The sequence below is a fragment of the Exophiala viscosa genome, assembly GCF_022695815.1.
Source record: "Exophiala viscosa unplaced genomic scaffold EDD37scaffold_2, whole genome shotgun sequence".
NCBI lineage: Eukaryota > Fungi > Ascomycota > Eurotiomycetes > Chaetothyriales > Herpotrichiellaceae > Exophiala > Exophiala viscosa.
The window spans coordinates 1,670,982-1,693,532 of NW_026944354.1; the positions used below are offsets into that span (position 1 = coordinate 1,670,982).

At 51.3% G+C, this 22,551-nt stretch overlaps 13 protein-coding genes across 13 annotated transcripts; 5 read left to right on the forward strand and 8 right to left on the reverse strand.

Moving 5' to 3' along the window:
• Positions 1–44: 44 nt before the first annotated feature.
• EDD37DRAFT_621614 (uncharacterized protein) lies at positions 45–2,349 on the reverse strand. Its single transcript, XM_062816007.1, has 2 exons — positions 1,829–2,349; positions 45–1,779 (listed from the first exon to the last, which is right to left on the reverse strand). Exons 1-2 carry the CDS (start codon positions 1,937–1,939, stop codon positions 508–510), a joined length of 1,383 nt encoding a protein of 460 aa, XP_062673067.1. The 5' UTR covers positions 1,940–2,349; the 3' UTR covers positions 45–507.
• Positions 2,227–4,723, forward strand: EDD37DRAFT_253976 (uncharacterized protein). Its single transcript, XM_062810712.1, has one exon. It carries the CDS (start codon positions 2,515–2,517, stop codon positions 4,513–4,515), a length of 2,001 nt encoding a protein of 666 aa, XP_062673068.1. The 5' UTR covers positions 2,227–2,514; the 3' UTR covers positions 4,516–4,723.
• Positions 4,724–5,129: 406 nt separating this feature from the next.
• EDD37DRAFT_254033 (uncharacterized protein) lies at positions 5,130–5,678 on the forward strand (the record flags this gene model as incomplete). Its single annotated transcript, XM_062810714.1, has 2 exons — positions 5,130–5,366; positions 5,427–5,678. The coding sequence occupies exons 1-2, from the start codon at positions 5,177–5,179 to the stop codon at positions 5,675–5,677; spliced, it is 441 nt and encodes a 146-aa protein (XP_062673069.1). The 5' UTR covers positions 5,130–5,176.
• A 37-nt stretch (positions 5,679–5,715) lies between these two features.
• Positions 5,716–6,774, reverse strand: EDD37DRAFT_646870 (fumarylacetoacetate hydrolase family protein; the record flags this gene model as incomplete). Its single annotated transcript, XM_062817787.1, has 4 exons — positions 5,716–5,827; positions 5,879–6,414; positions 6,470–6,547; positions 6,595–6,774. The coding sequence occupies 4 exons, from the start codon at positions 6,772–6,774 to the stop codon at positions 5,716–5,718; spliced, it is 906 nt and encodes a 301-aa protein (XP_062673070.1).
• Positions 6,775–6,878: 104 nt separating this feature from the next.
• On the reverse strand, positions 6,879–8,525 carry EDD37DRAFT_253988 (short-chain dehydrogenase/reductase). The gene is made up of 5 exons (XM_062810713.1): positions 8,272–8,525; positions 7,861–8,220; positions 7,687–7,776; positions 7,312–7,592; positions 6,879–7,264 (listed from the first exon to the last, which is right to left on the reverse strand). Exons 1-5 carry the CDS (start codon positions 8,329–8,331, stop codon positions 7,225–7,227), a joined length of 831 nt encoding a protein of 276 aa, XP_062673071.1. The 5' UTR covers positions 8,332–8,525; the 3' UTR covers positions 6,879–7,224.
• Positions 8,526–9,505: 980 nt separating this feature from the next.
• EDD37DRAFT_254141 (uncharacterized protein) lies at positions 9,506–10,980 on the forward strand. The gene has a single exon (XM_062810715.1). The coding sequence runs from the start codon at positions 9,863–9,865 to the stop codon at positions 10,586–10,588; it is 726 nt and encodes a 241-aa protein (XP_062673072.1). The 5' UTR covers positions 9,506–9,862; the 3' UTR covers positions 10,589–10,980.
• Positions 10,981–12,180: 1,200 nt separating this feature from the next.
• EDD37DRAFT_254202 (histone-fold-containing protein) lies at positions 12,181–12,878 on the forward strand. The gene has a single exon (XM_062810717.1). It carries the CDS (start codon positions 12,259–12,261, stop codon positions 12,730–12,732), a length of 474 nt encoding a protein of 157 aa, XP_062673073.1. The 5' UTR covers positions 12,181–12,258; the 3' UTR covers positions 12,733–12,878.
• Positions 12,879–13,881: 1,003 nt separating this feature from the next.
• Positions 13,882–15,169, forward strand: EDD37DRAFT_254199 (uncharacterized protein). Its single transcript, XM_062810716.1, has one exon. The coding sequence runs from the start codon at positions 14,100–14,102 to the stop codon at positions 15,138–15,140; it is 1,041 nt and encodes a 346-aa protein (XP_062673074.1). The 5' UTR covers positions 13,882–14,099; the 3' UTR covers positions 15,141–15,169.
• Positions 15,170–15,198: 29 nt separating this feature from the next.
• EDD37DRAFT_606013 (class I glutamine amidotransferase-like protein) lies at positions 15,199–16,091 on the reverse strand (the record flags this gene model as incomplete). The annotated part of the gene is made up of 3 exons (XM_062814850.1): positions 15,199–15,313; positions 15,369–16,014; positions 16,040–16,091. 3 exons carry the CDS (start codon positions 16,089–16,091, stop codon positions 15,199–15,201), a joined length of 813 nt encoding a protein of 270 aa, XP_062673075.1.
• A 117-nt stretch (positions 16,092–16,208) lies between these two features.
• Positions 16,209–17,474, reverse strand: EDD37DRAFT_677027 (short chain dehydrogenase-like protein; the record flags this gene model as incomplete). Its single annotated transcript, XM_062819592.1, has 5 exons — positions 16,209–16,616; positions 16,670–16,820; positions 16,876–16,911; positions 16,970–17,257; positions 17,334–17,474. The coding sequence occupies 5 exons, from the start codon at positions 17,472–17,474 to the stop codon at positions 16,327–16,329; spliced, it is 906 nt and encodes a 301-aa protein (XP_062673076.1). The 3' UTR covers positions 16,209–16,326.
• A 716-nt stretch (positions 17,475–18,190) lies between these two features.
• EDD37DRAFT_656236 (short chain dehydrogenase/reductase family) lies at positions 18,191–19,225 on the reverse strand (the record flags this gene model as incomplete). The annotated part of the gene is made up of 5 exons (XM_062818815.1): positions 18,191–18,301; positions 18,355–18,438; positions 18,484–18,635; positions 18,667–19,000; positions 19,049–19,225. The coding sequence occupies 5 exons, from the start codon at positions 19,223–19,225 to the stop codon at positions 18,191–18,193; spliced, it is 858 nt and encodes a 285-aa protein (XP_062673077.1).
• A 537-nt stretch (positions 19,226–19,762) lies between these two features.
• Positions 19,763–20,720, reverse strand: EDD37DRAFT_254206 (HotDog domain-containing protein). The gene has a single exon (XM_062810718.1). The coding sequence runs from the start codon at positions 20,458–20,460 to the stop codon at positions 19,903–19,905; it is 558 nt and encodes a 185-aa protein (XP_062673078.1). The 5' UTR covers positions 20,461–20,720; the 3' UTR covers positions 19,763–19,902.
• A 61-nt stretch (positions 20,721–20,781) lies between these two features.
• Positions 20,782–22,302, reverse strand: EDD37DRAFT_656237 (SGNH hydrolase-type esterase domain-containing protein; the record flags this gene model as incomplete). Its single annotated transcript, XM_062818816.1, has 6 exons — positions 20,782–21,031; positions 21,102–21,392; positions 21,453–21,563; positions 21,630–22,069; positions 22,120–22,218; positions 22,279–22,302. 6 exons carry the CDS (start codon positions 22,300–22,302, stop codon positions 20,782–20,784), a joined length of 1,215 nt encoding a protein of 404 aa, XP_062673079.1.
• Between the last annotated feature and the right edge of the window lie 249 nt (positions 22,303–22,551).

Below are 22,551 nucleotides of genomic sequence, written 5' to 3' on the forward strand. Positions count from 1 at the left end.
TTGATATTGAGGATATCGAGGCAACTTCCAGTAGCTTCGTTAACCGGTAAAGCATAGATGGGTTCGAGTATTACGCGTGCAGTCCAAGTGAGGAAGACTTTGCATGCTATCAAATACCTAGGTATATAACTCAATGCCTTTCAGGGGGCGCCTCTACCCCAACATCCTACAATGTCCCCAGAAAGCGAAAGCCTGAAACTCGTACACGGCCAGACAAAAAATGCTCAACATTGGGTATATCTCTTTTTGAAAACCGACTATCTATCGTATCAGTCCCTGGGACTGTTGTTCGTGATTCTGTCCGCCATCATTTCCCGCTCGTCCATGCCTCCTTCATTAGTGCGGCAACTATCACAATATTAGTTCGCGAACTCACGCTCCTCTCATTTCAACTTCGCCCGACGCGCCCGCTCCAAATGCAGTCATCAAAACAATGTGGCCCAGTCGCCCAGATCTGTGGTCGTTGCAAGCAATTTTTGGTTCATGTGGCTCGTGATTGAACAATGGTCATTGGCAGTAATTGGCAGGGAAAGCCCCTTTGACGCCTCGAAGCTCCCCTTGCCACCAATCATCAGTACTGTCTGTCTTCTTCAGGACTTTAATGCGATCCCCTTCGCGGAACACAAGATCGCCTTCGCCTTGGCCCTCGAAGTCATAGAGCGCTGTCACAAAGATCGATTGCTGTGATGGCAACCGTGCAGGTGGAGGGGGAGGCGGGCGTTTCTTCAGAGCTGTCGTCCCAATGGAGGCAATCGACGCAGAAGATGGCTGCCTGTCCCTAGCAAAGTAGTCGGTGTTCGGTGCGGCCGGAGCAAAGGAAGAAAGAGGTGTTTGGTAGACCGACTGAGATGGTGACGGACTCGCTACACTTTCGTACGGAGTAAGTGGGCTGAGTAACGTACTTGGTGCAGGTGATGTAGAGATCTTTGGTACAGTGTCATAGTTCGGGGACGGCGGGAGAGCCCTGGCTGGCGAGACAGACTGTGTGCGACCGGAAAACGCGTTGGCGCTCGGTCGACGATAGCCATTGACAGGTTGTTGGCCGTTCTCCTGAGTCATGGGTGCCTTGACAGCCTTTCCATTGGCCAGAAACATCAAAGCTTCGGCCTCGCGCTGTACTGATTTGAAGGTATCAGTCCATATCCTCACAACTTCATCCATTGGGGGACTGGGCGAAGGGAATCCTTCTTCCGTGCAGTATCCGTGGAGCATCGTGTAGTATTGTCCCAGTAGGCTATTTTGAATCTGAACTTGCGCAGCCAGAAAATGTGGAAGTAGAGAGAAAACGGACGTCAGCAGACGAGGCAGACAGTTTCTCAGGTGGTCATCGGCAGCGGAGTATGCTTCTGTTGCTGCAGCCAGATCCGTCTGGGATTTTGCAAGAGCCGCACTATCTCTCTCGGATCGTTTGGTCTTTTTGAGAGCCGAGTCCACCCTGTTTTGATATCTTTCATAGTCAAGCTTCTTGTCTTCTCTCTTCTTGATCGTCTTTCTCAATGATTGGAGGCTGTCTTTTGCAGTCTGAGCCGGTCGGATCAGCCTATCGTCAACCTGCCCGAGATCTTCGGTGAGATCTCTCTTCAGGTCTGCATATTCCGTCTTTATTCTGGCGGCTCTGCGAAGAAGATGTTCCGGCGTCTCGACAGGTATGTGGCCTTGGTAATCGTCACCAGCTCCGACAATGGGAGAGTATAAGATCTCAAATTCCTCGAAAACGCGGTGTTGATGGGTTAGGATGGAAATCCACGACTCTTTCCATTGTTTGGAGGCTTCTATGATCTTCTTGCTGTCAGCCGAGAACAACAGGGGGTCGTCGAATTCAGCTTACCTTGGTCAAGAGTTTATCTGCCTCTTCAAAGTCCTTGAGGAGAACCGAGACTTGTTGTTCATCTGCACTTCTCCTCATATATTTCCCAAAATGCCTCTGAACACTGTGCATTGCGACGGCTGGGGGAGGAGCAGGCCCATGTAAACCGGGGACAGTCGATAGCTCGCGAGATCCAGCACGCCAACAGTGAAACTGTCTTGCCCAAGGTGGTATTGCAAATTCCAGAGACTTCGGCGTGCAGATCTTCGGTAGTACGCTGAAACGGTGGATTTGGAGTTGACCAAGGGATTGAGGAATTTGAGCAACGAAGAGAATAGGGATGGAAAACGCATTGAAATGCAACGACCGACCTGCAGCCTTAGAACATCGTGAGGAGACTCATGTAGTAACAATCGTCAGGAGGGAGCGACAGATTAGTTAGTAGTGTTTATGCAAGAGAGAACAAACTGGCCTGCGTTGTCCAGACCACAAGTTGGACCTTGGACTTGGACCCTCCGCGACCCTCAACTTTGCAGCCTCAGTCGACGCGCGTTTCACTTTCCCTTCTCGACAATACTTCGAGTCGCATGTTTCTCCCCTCCACTTCTATTTGACGAAGAAATGACAGCCGGCATCTCCATCATTGGCCAGCTCATACATATCATGTCGCTGACCACCTCAGCTTCTGACCGTGATCCGTTGTGATCATGGTTCTCCGGAACAACCCCAGTCTTACGGTCGCCGCAACCCAGAACACCGCCCCCGTCCACGAGTACCGTTGCCTTTATACGCGAGACCTTCATAAGAAGGCCAAAAAGTGGCACGATGGATCCCTACGGTTTCACACCTTCAATCGACGCGTCATGGTCTACGATGACGCGAAGAATTACATTGGAGACCTGCATTTTAGGCTGGAGGAGGAGTTCGGCGAAGGTGTAGAAATCCAACTGGACCGTGGCGTCAAGGTGGAAGTCGGAGAACGTCTGGGGGAGACCGAGACTGATTTGACTGGCATAACATTGGAAAGGCAAAGGCCAGAAAAGACCGTGTCACAAGCCAGACATGCTGTTGTCGCGTCTTGTGTGAGCTCCTCAGGACCATCGCAGAGGCCGAAATCGTTGCTCGAAGTGCTGGGACCCTCGCAAGGCCGGCTAGGCCGCTCACGCTTGCCAATACAGTCGCCCTACGAGCAAAGACAGACGTTTTCCCGGGCCGCGATTACACAGCCATCTCCAAAGAAGCGCAGACTGTCCGCAGACAAAGAAAATCACTCGGACGAGGTTGTGCAGCCGATCAGGCCTGGTGCGGTTTGCTTACCTCAGCCTGTACGTGCCAGTAAGCTTATTCGAACCCCAAACACCACCGTGAATGTTCCTAGGAGATCTTCAGTGGTGGTGGACATCTCATCAGACGAAGACACAGTGGGGAGACTTTCAGCGCCACTTAATCGCTCGCCATTGCCAGCAGCAGGTCCAAAGAAACAAACGACGAAGCGACAACCGGATCCCAGACCAACTGCACCAACCCAAGTGCGTAGACAGGGTAAGGAAAGGTCCACGACTGCAAGATCTCCGAAAGAGTCAAATTCCAAAATCATAACGCCACCAGTACCGAAGCTCAGTGTGGGTGCGGCCTCCAAGAGCAATAGGTCAACTATCAATCGTTCTGCACGTCTGCTGCTTGCACAACCAAAAGCCAGGTCCACGCTTACACTCCTGATACCTTTTACGAAGGGCCCGGAAAGGCGATATGTGCCGACTAGATCGCCTGCGGCATCGATTTCTCAACACAGTGCAAACCCACTGTCTTCTCCGCATCAATATCTGCAGCTAGAGTATGTTGGCGAGCTGCCCGGCCTGAACGATGTCGGTTTTGACGATAATGTGATCATCAGCTCACCTCAAGCCAGCGTGCATGCCGACGACATAGTGGACATTGAGTCAAGCCCTCTCTTTGTGCCGGAAGAGGGCAATGCAGTGGAAAGGCCACCTTCGCCGATACCTCTATCGACGCAAGAAGAATTTTCTGGACTTACCACTTCGTCCCACCACGACGAGCAAGACGAGACTTCGCAAGCAGCCGTTCCACCTGAGTCCCAGCTCAATGAAGCCCCCGCTACGCCCCAAGATTTTACTCGTGTCAGTACAGATCCACCGCCACAGCCTGGGTCTTCACCTGCCAGTAGTCAGGCGACTGTTTCACAGGAGCTTGCGGCACCGGCTGAGAATGCACCAGATCAAGGCATCTCCATAACACGAGATTTTAGAAGAGTCTTTTCTGAAAATGATGCCATTGAAGAAGACGATGAGGACGATGTTAGTCAGGTTCCAGGCCAGGTCGCCATACAAGCACGAAGTCCTCTACAATTGCTGAGCAATCTTGCAACAAGACGGAGTCCGGTCAAACTGACGAGTCCGTCCAAGTTACACCGGTGCGCATCTGACACTGCTGCGCTAGAGAAAGCAGTCTACAAACAATGCGAGGTGGAAATACGAGAGAGAAGCACAGCCGAGAAAGGGCCATGGACTACTGACGAAGCTTTTATTTTATTCGACTGGTGGCCGTCCGAAGTGATCAAACCCGAATATTGGGCTACAACGGTCGGCAAGACTTCAAGCACCACAGTCTTACCAAGAGCCGCTCTAGCATATCCGCCGATCATCACGACAGCGCGACAGTTCCTCCGAGACGATATCAACGCGCTATGACATTACGAGTCATGATCTGTACACCAAGTACATAATACTACCAGGATGACAAGCTTGTCAAATGAGAAATCCAATACAGTGTAGCATCTTGTACATCTACCTGCAGTAATATTTCTATTTCTAGATGATCACGTGCATTGGGCCCCTTATCTCACAAAAAGCTTGTCAACAATACCCCCTTGTCTGACGACGTCTTCGTCGATCGTCATCGCCGCCTTCCTCCGCAGTCATATGCGCTTGGTCGAGATACCTGTACCGTAGATATCACGACATACCCCAGATCCTGCGGCCTGCAAGATGTTTCCCAATGGTTCTGATGGGCGTTACGAGAAGTATCGGACACGTACAGGGCATCCTGCCACTAAGAACGAGTCCAATGAGGCTCTCAAAGGCGTGAATAGACGCACAGTCCGGAGTACCCCAAGCTTCCCCGTTTCCAGGCCTCCAAAAGTAGTCGGCCCGACCTTCGGGGTATTTTCGTACGCCGACCGACCGTCTCATCGCCGGAAGCTACAATACTTCGAAGATGACTCCCGGAGATATTGTCTCCCGTCCAACTAAATGAAACGTGTGTACAACCGCTATCCTGTCACCGTGAGATAGCAGTAAGAGCATATAACGACACGGTGACCACAGTATCACCACCATCGGTATCCCAGCAATGGCTCAGGCGTTATCCCAGGCAAAATTGCCGCCGACACCGGTCCCTTCAGAAGTCAAAGACCTGATCAACCGCTTATTCCAACTTGTGGACTCGAAAGACGACAATGTCGGCACCATCCTGGCCGAAGAGATCTTCACGCCAGATGCAATGTTCATCTCGGCGAATGGCACATTCAATGGCAAAGATGGTAAGGAAGAGCCCTCGTACCATATGGCCTACGGTCCGGGCTGGGACTGACGAACTCCAGAAATTTCCGCCAGCCGTACCAACGCGTGGAAGGTAGTCACGTCCCGCCACCACATGGTGGACAAGGTGTTTTCGGGCAACGCTGACGGAACGGACTTGGTGCTTGTGGGCAGGCTTGAGACTCGAACGAAGGACAGCGATGCTACTACATCCACGGAGTTTGCGGCCAGAGGAGTCTTCGACAAGACCGCGGCTGGAGGGCCCAAGTTAAAATCATACCAGGCTTGGGTTGGGAGTAGTAGCACTATCTAGGTATGAAAGCAGACTTTTCATTGAAGTATAGCTCAATCCTATTTCTCAAAAACCATCTTGTTGGAGATCTTCCCGATATTTTCAACCTCAATTTCCACCACATCTCCATCCTTCAAGAATTGAGCGGGCTTCATAAAGGCTGCGACGCCGCTACTTTACGTCAGTGTAAATGCTTACAGAGCGGCGGTATCATAGGCTTACCTAGGCGTCCCAGTCATGATCACAGTGCCCTTCCTCACGGTCTTACCTTGGCTGAGAAAGCGAATGATCTCTTTGATGCCGAAGATGAGGTCATCCGTCGAACCGTCCTGTCTGAGGTCGCCATTGACCCAGGTCTGAAGCTTCAAGGCCTCGGGGTTCTTGACCGCCTTGGGCGATGCAATGGCGGGCCCTATCGGGCCGAATTTGTCGAAGGACTTTGCTGGGCCGTGCTGCGCGCCTGATCGCGCAGCGTTCTGCCAGTATCGCGAAGAGACGTCGTTGCCGACCGTGTAGCCGAGGACGTAGTCGAGCGGGTCGTCCTTCTCGGTGAGGTTCTTCACATCCTTGCCGATCACGATGGATAGTTCTCCTTCGTAGTCGAGTTCGCGGGCCTCGGGATGGATCGGAATATCTTCGAATGGGCCTGCGAGGGTGTCTGGAGATTGGTGAGTCAGTGTACAACTCGGTTGAGGTTCCCAGGATGCCTGCTTGCCCAAATACTTTGTGAAGACCACGGGAAACGTGGGAATAGTAAACTGGTGACTCGTCTCAGTGCTGTCAAGGCTCTTGTCATGGGGACCCGGAGCATACACCTGCTTCCTCCGCATGTTTGCGATAGTTCAATCCGATCCCAAGAGTCACTGGGACTGATGGCAAGGGACACAGCACCTGGTAGATTGTGAGATCGCCCAGTCGTGGAGTTACGGAATATTGACCTCAGATATGACTGCTTCCTCTCCCGACAAGCTGAAATCCGGATCCCATGGGTCTGTTCCCTGGAAGGTCTTGACGGTCTGGCCTTTAAGGTCTTTCTGCCAGTTGGAGCCGGCTTCGCCGTAGTGTGTTTGCCCTTCCGAGGTCTTGAACCTCACTAGTCGAGTGAATGGGACATCCATTCTTAAGGCTTATCGACGTCGTGGACACCAAGAGCAGATTGTTAGGGCGTTTCGATGTCTGCTTAATTATGATGCTGAAGTCAATCAACCGCCTTTACTCAATGACGTGCTTGTTGTTAGAAGTTTATGAAGAATGAGTCTAATTGCAGCGTGGCATGGACACGGCAAAGGACATCCAGGCCGACCCCGCCCGTTTTCGTTCGGTGTTCGGAGTTTGTGGAAGATACCGAAAACACTGGAGAAAGTATAAATGACTACTAATGTAGGTTGAAGTCTCGGTGGTGAACCGGAGTATCAACAGTCGTCGTGTCTTTGTATCCAAGGAAGGAGACCTTGAACTTCTCCGTTGGTCACACAGCTTGCTCCGAAGCTGCTCGAAGGGGTGAGCAGAGTCAATGGCTTCCGTGTAGTTTACTCTCGCCATGATACCGTCCCAATTCGCAGACGACCTCAGCCTGATCGGTATTGCGCTAGTTTTGGGTCATCCCAGCTGTATCTCTGTCAGTATCTGAATGTCTGCTTGGATCAGATAGTTACCTTAAAAACATTCCGCTCAATCCTTCATCCGCATTGATTGCAAGTTCTGCAATGACCTCACCTGGTTTATTCGGCGGCAATAACTTTCCGTCTTTCTTTGCAGTCGAAAACTTGACTTGGTCCTTCTCGTCCATGTTTTTGAGGAACTTCTCTCTGATATCACCTTGCATGGCTGTATCGACAACACCTGGTCGAATCGAAACTGTCGTTACCTCAGGCTCTTCGTTCTTCAGTGTGAGTGTAAGATGATTTATGGCAGCTTTACTCGCGCCGTAGGCACCCTTTCGAATTGTTAGAGAGCTGTATCGTACAAAGTGCGACAGAGCGAAAGACTCAGGCCTCAATGCCAGGTCCTTTGGAGGGGAAATTGCTTACCCATGCCGAATACCCGTTGGTTGCGGCTCCCGAAGAGGTGAAGACTATCCGACCTTGTGATGCTCTTAGAAGGGGAAGCGCGGACTGGATCTAGAAGGGCTCAGCTGGATTGTTCTTGGACTGTCTCTGAAATGTCGCAGAACAAAATGACCTGTGCACTCAATTGGAACGTACCAATGCGACACAGCTCGTGACATTGACTCTGAAGGTCTCTTCCCAATCTTCGACTTCCATTTGGCCGATCCTGAAACACGAACCCATCGTGCCGTGATTAAGCACCAACCCGTCAAGACGTCCTTCCAGCTGGATACTTTGTGCGATAGATCTGACGAATTGCAGGTCTGACATGTCTCCTGCCTCTGTGATCACACGGTCCGGATAGCGAGACCGAAATTCGTGAAGCACATCTTCATTGCGCCCAGTCAAGACGAGCAAATGCTGTGCGCTTGAAGCGAGAAGATATTCAGCCACCGCCTTTCCTATACCGGCTGTTGCGCCTGTGACGAGAACGGTGCAGGATGAAGTATGCCGGGACTGTAGTCATGGTTTAGATGCGAAAGATTTCGTAGATGCTGCATCACGTACACGATGCTGGTTGATAAACTGTAAACTTTCCCCAAAGTGGCTTTGTCTTAAGGTGGTCATTGTGTGGAAGAGATCAGGTTGATGTCGGTCCCTTAAGGTGTATGATCCCAGCCTCCTGGTTGTGATCAAGGCACAACCACAAGTTTGGAGGTGCGCAACAGTAGTATTGTGTCAGTTGCAACAATGTTCTGGTAAATCTGAGTGGTCTGATAGTAGTTGTTACAGGTACACCATGCACGGAGTACACCTCTTCCATACCTGGTAGGTACGAATGAATCAGGGGGAAACTTCGGGCCAAGTTATTTCCTCCACTACAGTGACGTCAACGGGCATAAACAACGCGAACCAGCTACAAATTCACAACGAGATCGATTCATGTTCTCCAACCTTGAAGCAGAGGACACATTGAGCGAGTGTAATGGACATGGCTTGCTGGCTGTTGCGGCGATTGAGGTGGTGATGATGAGCAAGGTCGATCTCTGCCAACCAATGCATCAAAGCTGCGACGGAGAACGCCCGCGAGTCCTACTCATAGCGATTCGTATGCGTTTGGCGAGGATCACTTCAATTGATGTTGACTTTTGACCTTGTTGCTTCCCATGAGTCTTGCCGTGTCAATGCAGCCCCAGCGCCATCCATCCTTCACAAGTCGCCCACAGCGTCACGAAGGTGGGAGCGGCCAGGAAGAGCCCGATTTCCAAACCACTTCAGACTTGGTCGTTCTTGGCCTCTTGACCTTTGCTTCCTCCTTCCTCTCCCCCTCCAACCATCAACGTTCCTATTCATGCCCGGCCGTCACAGCGGCGGCCATCCATTCGTTTCTGTTTGTTGAAGCTGACCTTGCTTACATTGCCCTGGCCGTCCAATCCGTACCGTGAGGAGAACAACAGGGTGAGTGCTCAACCTCACAAGCCAGTATCATCAATTGGCTGATCAATCGATCAACAGCTCAAACCTCGAGCACCATCACTCTGACTTCCTGGCCAGCTGTCCATCATCTCGACGACTCTGACAAGACTCAGTCCCTCGTCCTGCGACGCCTTGCCGTCGGCGTTACCTTCAGATGTCCAAGCACAACGTCATCACGACGAGGATTTGAAGTCTTGACAACTATTCCATCATCTTTGCTCATCGACCTTCTGCATTTCTCAGCAAACCCGCCAGCTAGCAGCCACCAGATTCCTCTCCAATTTGCTGTTCACGATCATCTTCTGGTCTCAACGTCTCTTTTTGATTTCAATTTCTTTGATCGATTTTCATCCTGTATGCTTTGAAGACGAGCACATCCCTCCCTCTGTTGACAAGATGGCGATGTATACCAATCTACGGATCGAGGAAGAGCTCGCTGACCTCATTGACGAACGCATTGACATGATGATCCCGCTTGAGACACGATGCAACTTCAAGTTCAAAGAGGCGTTTCGAGCGATGGGAGAAAAAAACCTACACAGGGATCTCGATGTGAAGGTGCCCAAGATTGCTGTTAAGATGTTCCTGGACAATGATCCACCTACGGAGCAAGATTTCCAGGCTCTCCCAGATGCACTCACCATCCCCAAGGAGGAATTGAAAGACTTCGGCATGGTCTACAATGCCTCTCTCACCAAACGGGGGCCACCGGACATTCGTCTACACCGGCATGGCTTATGCTCTCCTCGGTGGCGCGACATCTCGGATGACTCAGTACCAACACGTGAAGGAAATTCCCCCTGAAGACATTATCGCCGAATTCGAGAATGGGAACTCCTACCTGCAGGCCATGGCGAAGTTTGTCAAAAAGCTTCTGCTCGACGGCTACGAACTCAGCCATGTCGGAGTACTCTTTCTGGTCCGGCGTGACCCCAACATGGAAGGATATACTCAAGCCTTTACCAGAGGTTTGGAGGCTGCGGCCACACTCTCCTTCTGGACGGTCTGGCATGGTGAGTACTCTATCGACCATAATCGACATTATCTTCGGTCAGTCTGTACCTGGGACGTCAATAACCTACCATATGGCGGTCTCTGTAGCCATAACCCCCTCACTAAGGGTTTGTCGGGTTACGGCTTATCGGCTGAGGCGCTGGCTATCAAGAAGGAGCGACGAGCTCAACAAGTCACGGAGGCTGCCCGGCGTCAGTATGTAAAGATCAATATGCTGGAACAACTTGTTGCCAATGGTGAATTGAAACCGGATCACCCGGACGCCATTTATGCTCGAGAACGGCGTGAAAAGCGAAAAGAGTACATTAAAAATCATGAGGGTCAAATATACGCATACCAGCAAAGAAGACGTCGTCAAGTGCAAAGCCTGTACAACGATGATAAGGCAAGGTGAAAGAAGAATTGAAGAAGTTACGGGTCGCTATGATCGATGAGCTTGTTCAGCATGGCGACTGGAAGATTGACGACCCTGAGGCTGTGAAAGCTCACAAGCTACACAACGCTTGGACGATCGAGGATAAGGCAGTACTTGCAAAGGCTGGCGAGAGTGCCAAAGTCTCGGAACAGGTCGCGGATGGCACGATAGATGAAGACGATTCGAAGGCCGTGGGGGCGAGGGAATGCCTAGCAAGGAATGCCCATTCTCATCGCCAAAGACGGTTCCTCTTACTCGAATACCGCTCCGGGAGGATCAAAGACGAGGAGCTATTGGCCGACGTGGAAAGATTTCGAAAGGTACAGAGTCTATACTACAATAAAGCAATTGTAAGGCATCGGAAGGACAGGCATCTTCCCCTGCTGGTTCGGCAAGGTCTGTTGGGCGCCGTCAAGGACACAGTCGTGGCCAAGTGCGAAGAGCCGATAATGTGGTGCTCTGCCCGCAGATCAGGTAGCGTCAGCATTTCACTCGGCGATGGACTCGCAGCTTCACAGGTGACGACGATGGCGGATGACCACCACACGTTCGAAGCGGGTAGCTTCGGTGCTGATCGACTTACGAACAACAAGATCACGTCTGCCACTTTCAGCCAGTCAGCTGAGATCCCAACAGCCTTGAAGAGAGAGATGGGGAAACATTGGATATGGGAATCAGGCGAAAGATGAAAAATGAATACACAGTCTGAAGCATTGCATCCGCAAGGAGGCTCATGTTTAGCATGGAATGTGAATGTGTTTGCATCATTTTTTGGATGGAGTCGGAGAGGTTCAGACATACCAATACTCGATAACACTAATCAACTCGCACCGTGGCATAAATTCTATGGTCAATGTCAGAGACGTGTTTGCTTGGAAGGCAGCGAGTTGAAGTTGGAGGGCCGTATAGTTCAGGTAATCGAACCAATGTATTCGTCATCGCAATTCCGAATTTGATAGTACATGTGTTTGCTCATCATCTAGGGGGAAGGGCTATTGGAGGCTACATACACCTTGAGATTGGTAACCTGATCGATTATATGTCAGCAAGTCCATAGAGTTGATAAGGAATCGTGGAAAACATGGATGATCTCAAATTGATCAGAATTTTTTTTGAGTTTGGATATTGTTTGTCTATCAACACCGTCGAGGAACTCGACTCATGCTAGGGGCGACATCGCTCTCGTCATATTGAGGGTTAAGCAAGGAGGATTGCAACTCACATACTGATAATCGAATGGAAGGGTCAAACAGCTGGTTGAGCGCTCATGAAACCGATAGGGAAGCATCCACGACCAGTAGAAGCACCAGACCGGGGAGGACTTCAAGTCAGAAGACATTCATCGGCAGCATGAAGCGTCGAATTGCCTTGCGGTCGTGCATCATGGTCGCAAGCTTTTCTGCAATATGCGTATGCGAGATAGATAACAACAACAGTTTGAGAAAGAGAAAATTTCATGAGGGTGACTCTCGAGAAATTATGCCAAGCTAATTTTGGGCGCGATTCCCTTTCGGGAAGTGACGTTCAAGTGTCTGCGACTTCAGCTCATCGGGTGGTATTTTATCTGATGTCTTGGAACGCGTCTCGACCTTGTGAACATGACACTCCAATAACGAGATTTGCCTCAGCAAGCACTACAAGCCTTCAAGATGTCCGACAAAGATTTAGAAGATCTTAGTTTGCCCAAGGCGACCGTTCAAAAGATCATATCCGAGATCCTTCCCCAACTTCCTAATGACAACACCGCCGCCGGAAAGGACGGCGAGATGACCTTCACTCGACCAGCCCGCGACTTGCTGATTTCATGCTCTCTCGAATTCTTGCGCATGTTGTCCTCCGAGTCCAACGACATTTCTGAAAAGGAATCAAAGAAGACCATCAGTGTTGAACACGTCGAACAGGCTCTCACAGACTTGGGCTTCGGTACCTACATCGAAGGTTGTCGCGGCGTTGTTGGCGAATGGCAAGAAGTGCAGAAGAAGAGGGTCGGTCGTGGTGAAAAGATGCGGAACTTTGGAGGTTACGATAAGATGGGCGAGGAAGAGTTACGGAAGATGCAAGAAGCTCTGCTCGGGGAAGCGCGAGGTAGAATGGAAGGACAAGGTGACGCACCAGGGGAATGAGAGCTGGAAGACCCATTATCAAGCAAAACTTCCCTAGAGCCGGAGTTGTGATGCTTTGGCCTGCCTGTGAGCGAGCATGTTGCACACGACGGAGCAAGTGCGGTTGAAAGAGTGAGCCATGGGATGCTTCGGTCGTAGGCAGGTGCTGAAGTCGAATCAGGCTTCAGCAAGGTACCAGCGATTTTTTCGCAACTCAAACACGTACGCGGTGCAACACTGGATGTGCCATATCCTGCATCAATCCAGTCAGTACAGGATGACAGCATCACATCGGTCGAATCATACCTCGCAGTCAACAGCCGTCTTCGCCTATTTCGCGAGCTTCTTCGCTCTTCTTCATAGATGGACATTCAAGTGTCCATGTCCAAAGAACAAAGGGCGAACATTGATTGACAACTATACGAGATCCGACATCTTCAGCGGTCGAATCCATCTCAAGGATGCTACCTGAGCCAGGGAGCAAACAGAATGAGGAGGAAGGTTGCATTCAGGTATTCAGTATGCTCCAGAGTCTATGGGCCCAGCTTTCCATCGCCATCAGCGGGATGACAGGGCAAAGCTAGCAAAACAGCCAGAATTGCCGCACGATGGGGTTTCCGGTCTTATAAACTTGTCGCTACATCACGACTCAGACACCGCCTATCGAGGACGCCTTTACCGGAGTCAAGGTGAGGTCAAGCCTTCAATTCTGCATTGACCGGCTGCGGCTGAGGCTGAGGTCCATGGAATGTTCTACTCACGTCGCCAATTCTACATCCCTCCTACCCCGCTGCAACATCTGTTGTTGCCCTTCCCGGTCACTGAAGTCGGTCTTTGCCGGAGCACTATGACAGAGAAGGGTTGGGTGTCCGGAGAACGGTTAAAGGGGTTTCCCCCCAGGAGTTGGAAGTTAGGCGAGTCTGGGGGTCTTCCGTTGCATGCAAGTGGGTGAAGGGGGCAAACTTAGACAGTGTTCTTCCATCAAATCGTCTGGTCTGAAGGGGTGAGATGTCCAGCAATTTACCATGGTATGGCCACGCCGGCATTCGTGTGGAGCAAGCATACCTAGGTAAACTATAATTCAGTAACCCTACCAGGTAAAAGTGCCTACACCTACTAGCCTATTTGATGCTTATCGTAGCAAGCTTAATTCAACTCGCAGCCACAAGGTTTTACAGCCTCGGAGCCTGCGTCATTGTCACATGGCTCAATTGCTAGTAGAACATCAAACTGATGCCTTCTACTACCCAAGTGTTTCCAGACAACCGAAAACTAATGCGTACTTTGCTTTATTCTTACAGCGGCAAGGGGAGGGTCTGAGTATATTCATACCAGCGAGCAAACTTCCACGGAATGCACCTAGATCGAACTCACTCATAGCATGAGGTATGGATGAGCACTCTTTCGCGCCACCACCTCCTGCTGGTCCACCACCACTATTATCAGAAGAGCAGCTTCTATTTCTCGCCCGACAAGGCTGGCTATGTGTCGACTTACCGGCCTCACTAACGCAAAGCATCCAAGACGTATTCCGCGAATCACCCAGCTTCTTTGAATTTCCCAGTCAGCAGAAAGCCGAATTGTACCCCAGCAAACAAGGAACCGAGTTCGGTTACTATCCCGTTGAGAACGAGAAAGAGTACATCACGTTCCGATGTCATGTACACGGCGATTGTGAATCTGGGTCTGGAACCAATACGGATCCCACCTCGAATTCGTTGCTTGCAGCAGCTAAAACGCTCGAATCGAAGATCGCGCAAGCCTGGCGCGAGGCCGGGCTATTTCTATTCAGAATTCTATGCGACATCACACGGGCCAGCGATCACGATATCTCAGCATGGCACGACATCCTCGACGGCACGCTTACATTACCGGCATCCGAAAACGAGGTGACGTACACACTCATGCGGCTGTTCAAGTATCTGCCCACGACGGGCTTCGCGGGCCAACATACAGACCTCGGGCTCCTAACGCTATGCGTCGGAGACGGCGAGGGCTTACAGGTCCTCGATCGATATCATTCATCACGGGAGACTGGTCCCGTATGGGTAAATGCGCCTGTAGGCACCAGCAGAGGATGTGTGTTGATAGGCGAGACACTGAAGCTCCTCTCGTCTGGCACGGTGAATACGGGTATGCATAGGGTTGTGGGCAATCCTAAGGGACGGAACAGCGTGGTCTACGCCTTACGACATTCGAATAAACATAATATCGATTTCAGCCTGTTTGGGGCAGAGGGATCGATGACGCCATTGGAGTTATGGAAGACGGTGCAGTTTGGAAAGGTCAATATTAATAGCGTCAAGGAGAAACGGGAGGAGATGCGTGCTAGGTTCAGTGCTGAGAAATTGAAGAAGGAAGGCATGCAGAATGGTGGTGTGCAGCATGAAGCCGCGCAGAGTGAGAATTTAGTGACGGGCCAGGGATAGCAATGCCAATTATGATTAAGACTCGATCCAACGCATAGTCGTAAAACGTTCTTCTTGTTCAAGATGACCCCGTCAACTCTTTGACCATAGCCACGGCCTTTTGAGCCAGTAATTCCGCATCGGGTGGAAAACGGCCTGACAAGTAGTTGTATTTGGGGTCTGCGACGACGAATCTGGAGGATGTCAGCTTCGATGGTGTCTTGCACTCTTGCTAGGCGCGCAACATACGGACTCGGACTCAAGCTGTTCTTGAAAAGGCTGGGGCTGTCCAAACGCTTCGTGACGATCTCCTGGACAGAGTCCGTCCCTGCGCCATACGTCTTGTAGTAATCGCCCAAGAACGGCCATGTCGCATAGAAGATACTCTGCTCCATGAAGCCTGGCAGCGCTGTCGTCTGGACATCGTGTATGACACTCTTGGACTTATCTTCGGCTGAAGACGCCGTTGCTAGGACTTGCACGCCGTGGCAGATGGCGACTAGGGATTTTGTCGATGGTCTGGCCGTCTTAGGGAAGTATGCGGCCAATAGCTCGTGAACGCGAGGCGAATCGATGATCTGCTGGACGCCTTTGTCGTGACCACCTGGCAGGAAGACGAGGTCGTAGTCCTCGAGCTTTAGCGAGGGATCCGTCCATGATGCGGGATTCTGGACTCTAGAATCTTGTGAGAAAGTCTTGTATGCTTCTTTCGCAACCTTGGGGGCGCCGAGCAGGGCGCCGGTCCAGCCCGTGAGCATTCTCGAGTCGCAAACCGGTTGCTTGCCGGTTTCGGTGGCAAATGTGATGTCGAAGCCGGCTTCGCCGAACACTTTCCAGGGGATAGCAGCTTCTAATAATCCGGACCTGTGAGACGGGCAATGGGTAGGGACATGGACTGTTCGTGGATGAGGGAACTGTACCTGTAGGATCGTGACCATAGTCGGCCATCAGGAAGATGACTTTGGGCGCCATTCTGGCCTGCCGGGTCTGATAAAGTTGTCGCGTCAATCTAATTATTTGGGCAAAACAAATCGTTGAGTAAGATTCTGAATACAATGGTCAAGCGTGTTGATATATGTTGATACATGGAGACGTCATGTCAATGTAATAGGCGTCAATACACGTGTGACCCCGGAGACCCCGGAGACCCCGGACCCTTAAAAAGTAGATGAACCTAGATGCCCAAGCCTATAATGAATGATCCCGGCTAAAACCCCTGACCACCACTAGCCGGCAGGAGAGGTATCCATTTGATCTGCAGCAACTTTTGCTTTGTAATTTCGTCTTGATGACCCTCCATCTCTTCCACGTCCCAGTTAATACTGGTAAGCCCACCCTTCAAGAAGTCTGCCCGGGCAGTCGACAAGTACAGAGCTAATAGTCCTGTAAGATCCGGATGATCTTTGGCATACTTGGCGAAATGATTTTCGGTAGCAGTAACCATCGCTGTCTGCACAATGCCTGGGAACATGCAGAACGATCGGAAAGAAGGATATTCTGAACCAGATTATCAGCAAGCAGATCCCATTACAATCATCCGGGACAAGCACCTGATTGCAGATACTCGACAAACCGCTGTCCAGCAAGTTTGGAGATGGAGTATGCGGACATTCCGGGGACGACGAGGCCAGCCAGCCCCGAGTTGACGGCGATGAATGTGCCCACGGGCTCTTTCGGGTTGGGCTGTGATTTGATGAAATGCTACATCGTATGATTAACAAGGTCTGCTCACTGGTGCTTCGACAGAAGAACATACATGAGCAGTGGCGTAGACGCCCTTCAAGTTGACTCCCTGCAAATTGGACGGTCAGCAAACACCTGACGACGATGAGTGAACCATCTCTACATACCACAATATTCCACCAGTCATCCGGACCTTGTTCACCGATCGGGACTGTGGCGACCATACCAGCATTGGCAAGAACCACGTCGGGCGATCTGCCAAACGTCTTAATGGTCTGAGCAAACAGATTTTGCACGTCTTCATCTTTGACAAGATCAGTCTGCACTGCTAGGGCTTTGGTCTTTCCATTGTTCAGAGCACGGACTTGAGACACTGTCTCTTCGAGTTTGTCGAGTCGTCGACCTGCAACGACGACACCTTCGGCCTCTGCACGAGCCCAGACTAGAGCGGCTGCCTGAAATAAAGTAAGGTTAGCCAGGTACAGTACATGAGGACGGTAGGTCAGAACAAGGAAAAGGTCGAGTGCTTACGGCTCCGATGCCGGTACCACCACCCGTGATAACGATGATCTTCCCAGCAGCCGAGATCCCTTGGAGGGCGTCGTAGGGATCACGGCGAATTGTCTTGGTCAACTGGAAAGGTATAGTGTATTCGAGGGATTCTGCGTCCATTTTGTCGATTGGAAGGTGTTCTTTAGCGAGTAGCTTATCTCACAGACGTCGAGAGTCGAGATGAGGCGCCGATATTGATTGGAGTGCTGCAGATTTGCCATTGGAAACCACGGTCGGCCAAGGTGATTTATATAGCGGATGCATTCAGTCGTAGATCTCCCTCTTAGCAGTTTCATCATGGCTTTGAAATCAATATGCAAATCAAATGTGTCTGTCTCTCCCAATGCGCCAGAAGACCAGCCCTGTCGATGTCACAAAAGACGGACTGCGATGACTATCTGACAGACACGGGCGCCGAAGTTGGTAATGCGAGCACCAGGAAGACTTAACATCACCTGCGGTGTGCGGAATGCGGTCTCTATATCTCCTCCGCCAGACAGAGCCCGGTGTAGGTTGGTCCGTTGGGCTGAGTCAGCCATCCGGCTCTACTCATTAGATCGGCCGAACAGGAGTGAGCACTGGACTTGATGCGTGAGAGACAACGAGGTCTAAGTAATGACGACCACTCAAAGGATATGTATACTTCGCCATTATGGGAATATTGACCATACAGCAGGCCTGGTCTGTTGAAGATGCCCCAGTTTTATACTAGGACCATTGCATAGCATAGATTTGAGTTTATCTGATCATGAGCATACCTACCATCTTACTCGACTGGTCATAATTCCCCGACGCCTGTATCGCAGTAGTGGTTGGAGCCTCCCTAATTCAGGTCTTTAGTACGAGGCAGGTTGAATTGCTACCGTGCCACCATCCGAGAGTATAACATTGCCATTGACGAACGCTCCAGCTCTGGAACACAGAAACAGTATCGCGCCAGCAATGTCCTGTGGCAAATGTCTAGTCAGCTGCAGAACCTCATGAGCAGCCGCTAATGTACCTCTTTGCTACCAGTCCGAGTCATCGGGATGAGATCAACGGGCAGGCTTCCGGGAATGCTTAAGTCCTTCCCGCCAGCCATGAGCTATGTACGTCAGTATGCACGGCGTCTGCTCTGATGAGGCCTTACCTCAGTCATCTCGGTGATATAAAGCCCTGGGGCGATGGAATTTGCCCGAATACCTAGCTTTGCGAATTGGGTTGCCAAAGACTTCGTAAGGTGCCATAGACCGGCTTTGCTGGCCATGTAAGGATATCCCGCGGTCTCCATTCTGCTGAAGCCTCCCATACTGGGTCGTAGTGATGAACTGACTCTGGATGAAGTCTTTCTTGCCACGGCTATCGGCGTTGGTGTTGCCTGCCTCTAGCAATTCGAGGAACGCCAAGAAGGTGTAGAACGATCCGAGGACGTTAGTGCTCAGTGGTGCCTCCGACTCGGCGAACGAGGTGTCCCAAAGCTGCTGCTGAATGTCCGCTATGGTGGCATCTGCAGAACGTGGGGGCATCGATGTGAGTGGGCCTACCGCCCCGGAGTTTGCGATGACTGCGTTGACAAACGCTGACTCCTTCTCGATGAAGGCTGCTGCTGCGCTGAGGCTATCTTTGGAAGTCACGTCACAGATGACTGCGATGATAGTCTTGTTCGCCTAATAGCTTGATCAGCTCATGACTTTGCGAGATCGGAACAATAGTACCGCGTTCTCCGCCACTTTCTTCAAGGAGGCCTCCCTTCGACCCAGTATGAAGACTTTGGAAGCTCCATTGGCATCTAAGGCCGATGCCATAATTTCCCCGAGGCCGCTGCCTCCGCCCGTGATCACGAAGACCATGTCTTTGACATTGAAGAGATGGTTTATGTCGAAAGTTGCCATTGTAGTGATAGGTGATAGTAAGTCAATGCTCAGTAAGGCTGAAAGTATGGAGTATTCACGAGCGGGGGTCGTTGATGTCGACTTATATACCTGCCTTAGGCCCCCTACCTGGCAGCGGAATCGTTCGCCATGAACGGTAGCATTCGCGTCTTATGTGAGGCTTCATCTTGATCGGCTTCTGCCGCTGGTGAGTATGTCTTCGCGGCGTCCATAAGCACTGTGACGGACAACAGATGGGTTCATTCAAAAGCGTGGTGGAACCAGTGCTACTCACTCATCCCCGGGCAGGGCACTTGTCCTCCGCCGGCCGCTGCGCTGTAATCAACGAGAGTGAAAGGATTTCCAAACCAGGGCCCGAAAATGTCGCTGTAGGCTTCCGTGAGCTCATTCTGGGATGAATCCTGTTGAAGAAGTTGTTGAGGGCACTGGGAATTTGGTCATGAGCTTTTTGATTTGCATCGGCGATGTGCTCGATCAGGCCCAATGACATATCTACCCGCTTGAACCAATCTTCTTGCTGCAAATGCATTGTCTCGAACGAGCCTGGTTTTGACCTAGGGACAAACGCGCTGCGACGCGTCGATGGATTGACAAAATCATTCATTTCGATCATGGCCTGATCTTCCTCTAGCGAGACTCCATAGACACCATCATCTCGGTCCAAAAGTTCTTCAAGTCTATAGCTTTTCTCGGCCCACGGTGACAAACAGACCCTCCCCACGAGCCAGGACCACGGCCTTTTCATTCACAATCTCGGCGTCTGCAAAGTACTTCCTTCCCTTGATGTCTTTGATTTTCGCCTTGATAAGGACAACACACGGTAGAACGATCGGCTTGAGATAAGTAATGCGCAAGTCCGCGGTGACATTGTCGGGCGACAGGCCTGCTGATTCCAGACACACCGACACCAATATGCTCTGGACCTCATCCAGGATCGTCGCAGTAATTCCTCCGTGGATCACTCGTGGGTAGCCGTTGAGGCCTTGATCCAGGCTCATCAGCGTGTGCACTTCGTCTTTCAGGGGACGGGTTTGAGTCGGTCGATTGTAGAGTGAGATCCAGCCTCGTATCGTGTTGTCGTTCTTTAGAGTGTGTCCAAGAAGTTCGTTTTCTCTAGATTCTGCGACATATGTCCGCGACCAGGTGGACGCAAGCTCAAAGTCTGGGTCTTGAAGGATTGGTTGGCACCATGGTATGGCCTCGAAAACCTCGAGATCAGCTACTCGATCAGGCATTGAGGGGTGGCAGATTGTTGATTTCCCAATGCCAGTATGACGGACACTTCAATGGCACTGGAACTTTGAAATTAACAAAGTCGGTTGTCAATGCGATCGTGGTGAAAGAATCTCAACTTTTGATTTTGGATATGGTCACCGGTCCAGGGTCATCTTGTACTTCGTTCTCCTCTGAACCTCGGCTCACAGGGCGTAACTCGTTAAGATAAGCTTGGTTAACTATCTAAGCGCCCCAGATAAGCAGAAAACTGCAATAAGCTTAGTCTGGGTGCCCCAAGCTTTCCCCCATTATTATCGATGGCGCCGGGAGCCTCTTTGCTTCTAGATAAAGCCTCCAACCCCATTTGCAAACTTTTGGAAAAGTGTCAAGTCGAACGAATTCGCAATCAACTGATACCCCTGATCATTGGGATGCAGATAATCACCCGACTGTAGTGCATCAGCCAACTGACTGGGCATACTCTGATTGCGCACCACAGCGTCAAAATCCAGCACCGCGTCGAACGTGCCGGAGGTGCGTATGAAAGTGTTGACCTGCTGGCGTATCTGTTCGCGCAGGGCTCGAGTATGGCTGCAACGTGGTGTTGTCGTTGGGCGCAGAGAAAGGCGTAATGGTCGCAGCGAAGAGGGGGATGTTGAACGCGTGAATGCGCGTCGCAATCTGCCGGTATGCCGAGATCAGCCGGTTATACGTGATCGTGAGATTGGAAACGTTGAGGTCCGCGTCGCCTATGTCATTGACCCCTTCGAATGTCATGGCGTACCTCACGCCCGGGTGGGAGAGCACGTCGCGTTCGACGCGCGACAGCACACTGGGGCCTAGGCCGTCTTCTAGAATGCGGTTGCCTCCAGCAGCTTGATTATTGACGGCGATAGAAGTCAAGGATGGGTCGCCGCTGGATTGGAGGTGATAAAGGACGAGGTCGGGCCATCTGCTTCAGGTCAGCTCTGTACAAGGCAAGCATGTACGCTTGACCAGGTGAGTCCCATACCTATCGTTCTGGTCCGTGTCGCTTCCTCTGCCATCCGTGATGCTGTCGCCGATGATACTGAACGCGCGGTTCTGTGGTGGTGACCAAGCTTGTACTGCAGATAGGAAGTACCTGTTCGCACCCAGTCAGCTCTGTGGGATAGAGGTAGGTCTATCACAGCGGAGGCATGGGACTCACCAATGAGCAACGCTTTGCAGTTCTGATCCTGTCAAATTGGTTGCAGTGACTTGGTTCCCCAACGTCATCCAAGACGTCGCGCGACTGCCGGGATGACTTGTGATATGTGTCCCGTTCTGGCCGGCGGCAAGATACATGGTGACGGTAATGGTCGACAGCGGCGCCACTGGAAAATCCAACGGATCTGAGACAGCCAATGCGCCATCCGGAATCACGATTGAGCCCTCACCGCTACTGAATGTGACGGTCTGCAGGGTCGAGGGCAAGATAGCACTCTCGCCAGAAGAGCCATTGAACGGAAGGGCAACTGTCACGGCGGTGATGGGCAGATCCGTCAGACCGAAAGCATTGGAGATGACGATCCTGATTTGAGATGCGCCTGTCGACATGTGCAGGGTCTGTCGGATGGTACTGTTGTAGAACTGCTCTGTGGTGGTGTTCTGGTGGCGTGTCAGCGATACTGGATTACGACTGCTCGAGCGGAACATACGTATGGAGGTGGAGGAAGATTGGTGTACTCCGTCAATTGCGGCATTGCCGTCCATGTGTCGACCCAGTGGCCATTGGGGATGCTCGGTGTGGTTATGTTCTGTCTCTTGCTCAGAGCATCGCAGAATGCGAGTAAGTAGAGCCCGAGTATAGTAAGTACTGTTTGCACCTGCGGAAGAGCCATGATCGCGATGCCGTTGTGTCTCAAGGTTTGCCCCAATGTTGCCGTCTAGGATGTCACAGGTTGAACGAAAGCTTCGTAAAGCTTGATTTGCATTGTTTATATGTACAACATCCAGGCACACACCTACCTCGCTTCGTGACCGCTTTGTGCGACGATCGTGAGGCCGTCTTTGGAAGGTGGTTGTTTTAGGCTGAAAAGCTTGCATGTTCAAGTTGATTACGGATGCCTCTCAACACGGATGAGGAGAAA

Bases quoted from the DNA above. Each gene is read 5' to 3' on its own strand.
- EDD37DRAFT_621614 (XM_062816007.1), bottom strand. From the start codon at position 1,939: ATGCACAGTGTTCAGAGGCATTTTGGGAAATATATGAGGAGAAGTGCA. The intron at 1,780-1,828 runs GTAAGCTGAATT...GACAGCAAGAAG, and splicing joins CAGATAAACTCTTGACCAAG to ATCATAGAAGCCTCCAAACA.
- EDD37DRAFT_253976 (XM_062810712.1), top strand. From the start codon at position 2,515: ATGGTTCTCCGGAACAACCCCAGTCTTACGGTCGCCGCAACCCAGAAC.
- EDD37DRAFT_253988 (XM_062810713.1), bottom strand. From the start codon at position 8,331: ATGACCACCTTAAGACAAAGCCACTTTGGGGAAAGTTTACAGTTTATC. The intron at 7,777-7,860 runs GTACGTTCCAAT...GAGCCCTTCTAG, and splicing joins TCACGAGCTGTGTCGCATTG to ATCCAGTCCGCGCTTCCCCT. The intron at 7,265-7,311 runs GTAACTATCTGA...ACAGAGATACAG, and splicing joins TTGAGCGGAATGTTTTTAAG to CTGGGATGACCCAAAACTAG.
- EDD37DRAFT_254141 (XM_062810715.1), top strand. From the start codon at position 9,863: ATGCCTCTCTCACCAAACGGGGGCCACCGGACATTCGTCTACACCGGC.
- EDD37DRAFT_254202 (XM_062810717.1), top strand. From the start codon at position 12,259: ATGTCCGACAAAGATTTAGAAGATCTTAGTTTGCCCAAGGCGACCGTT.
- EDD37DRAFT_254199 (XM_062810716.1), top strand. From the start codon at position 14,100: ATGGATGAGCACTCTTTCGCGCCACCACCTCCTGCTGGTCCACCACCA.
- EDD37DRAFT_254206 (XM_062810718.1), bottom strand. From the start codon at position 20,460: ATGCCTGATCGAGTAGCTGATCTCGAGGTTTTCGAGGCCATACCATGG.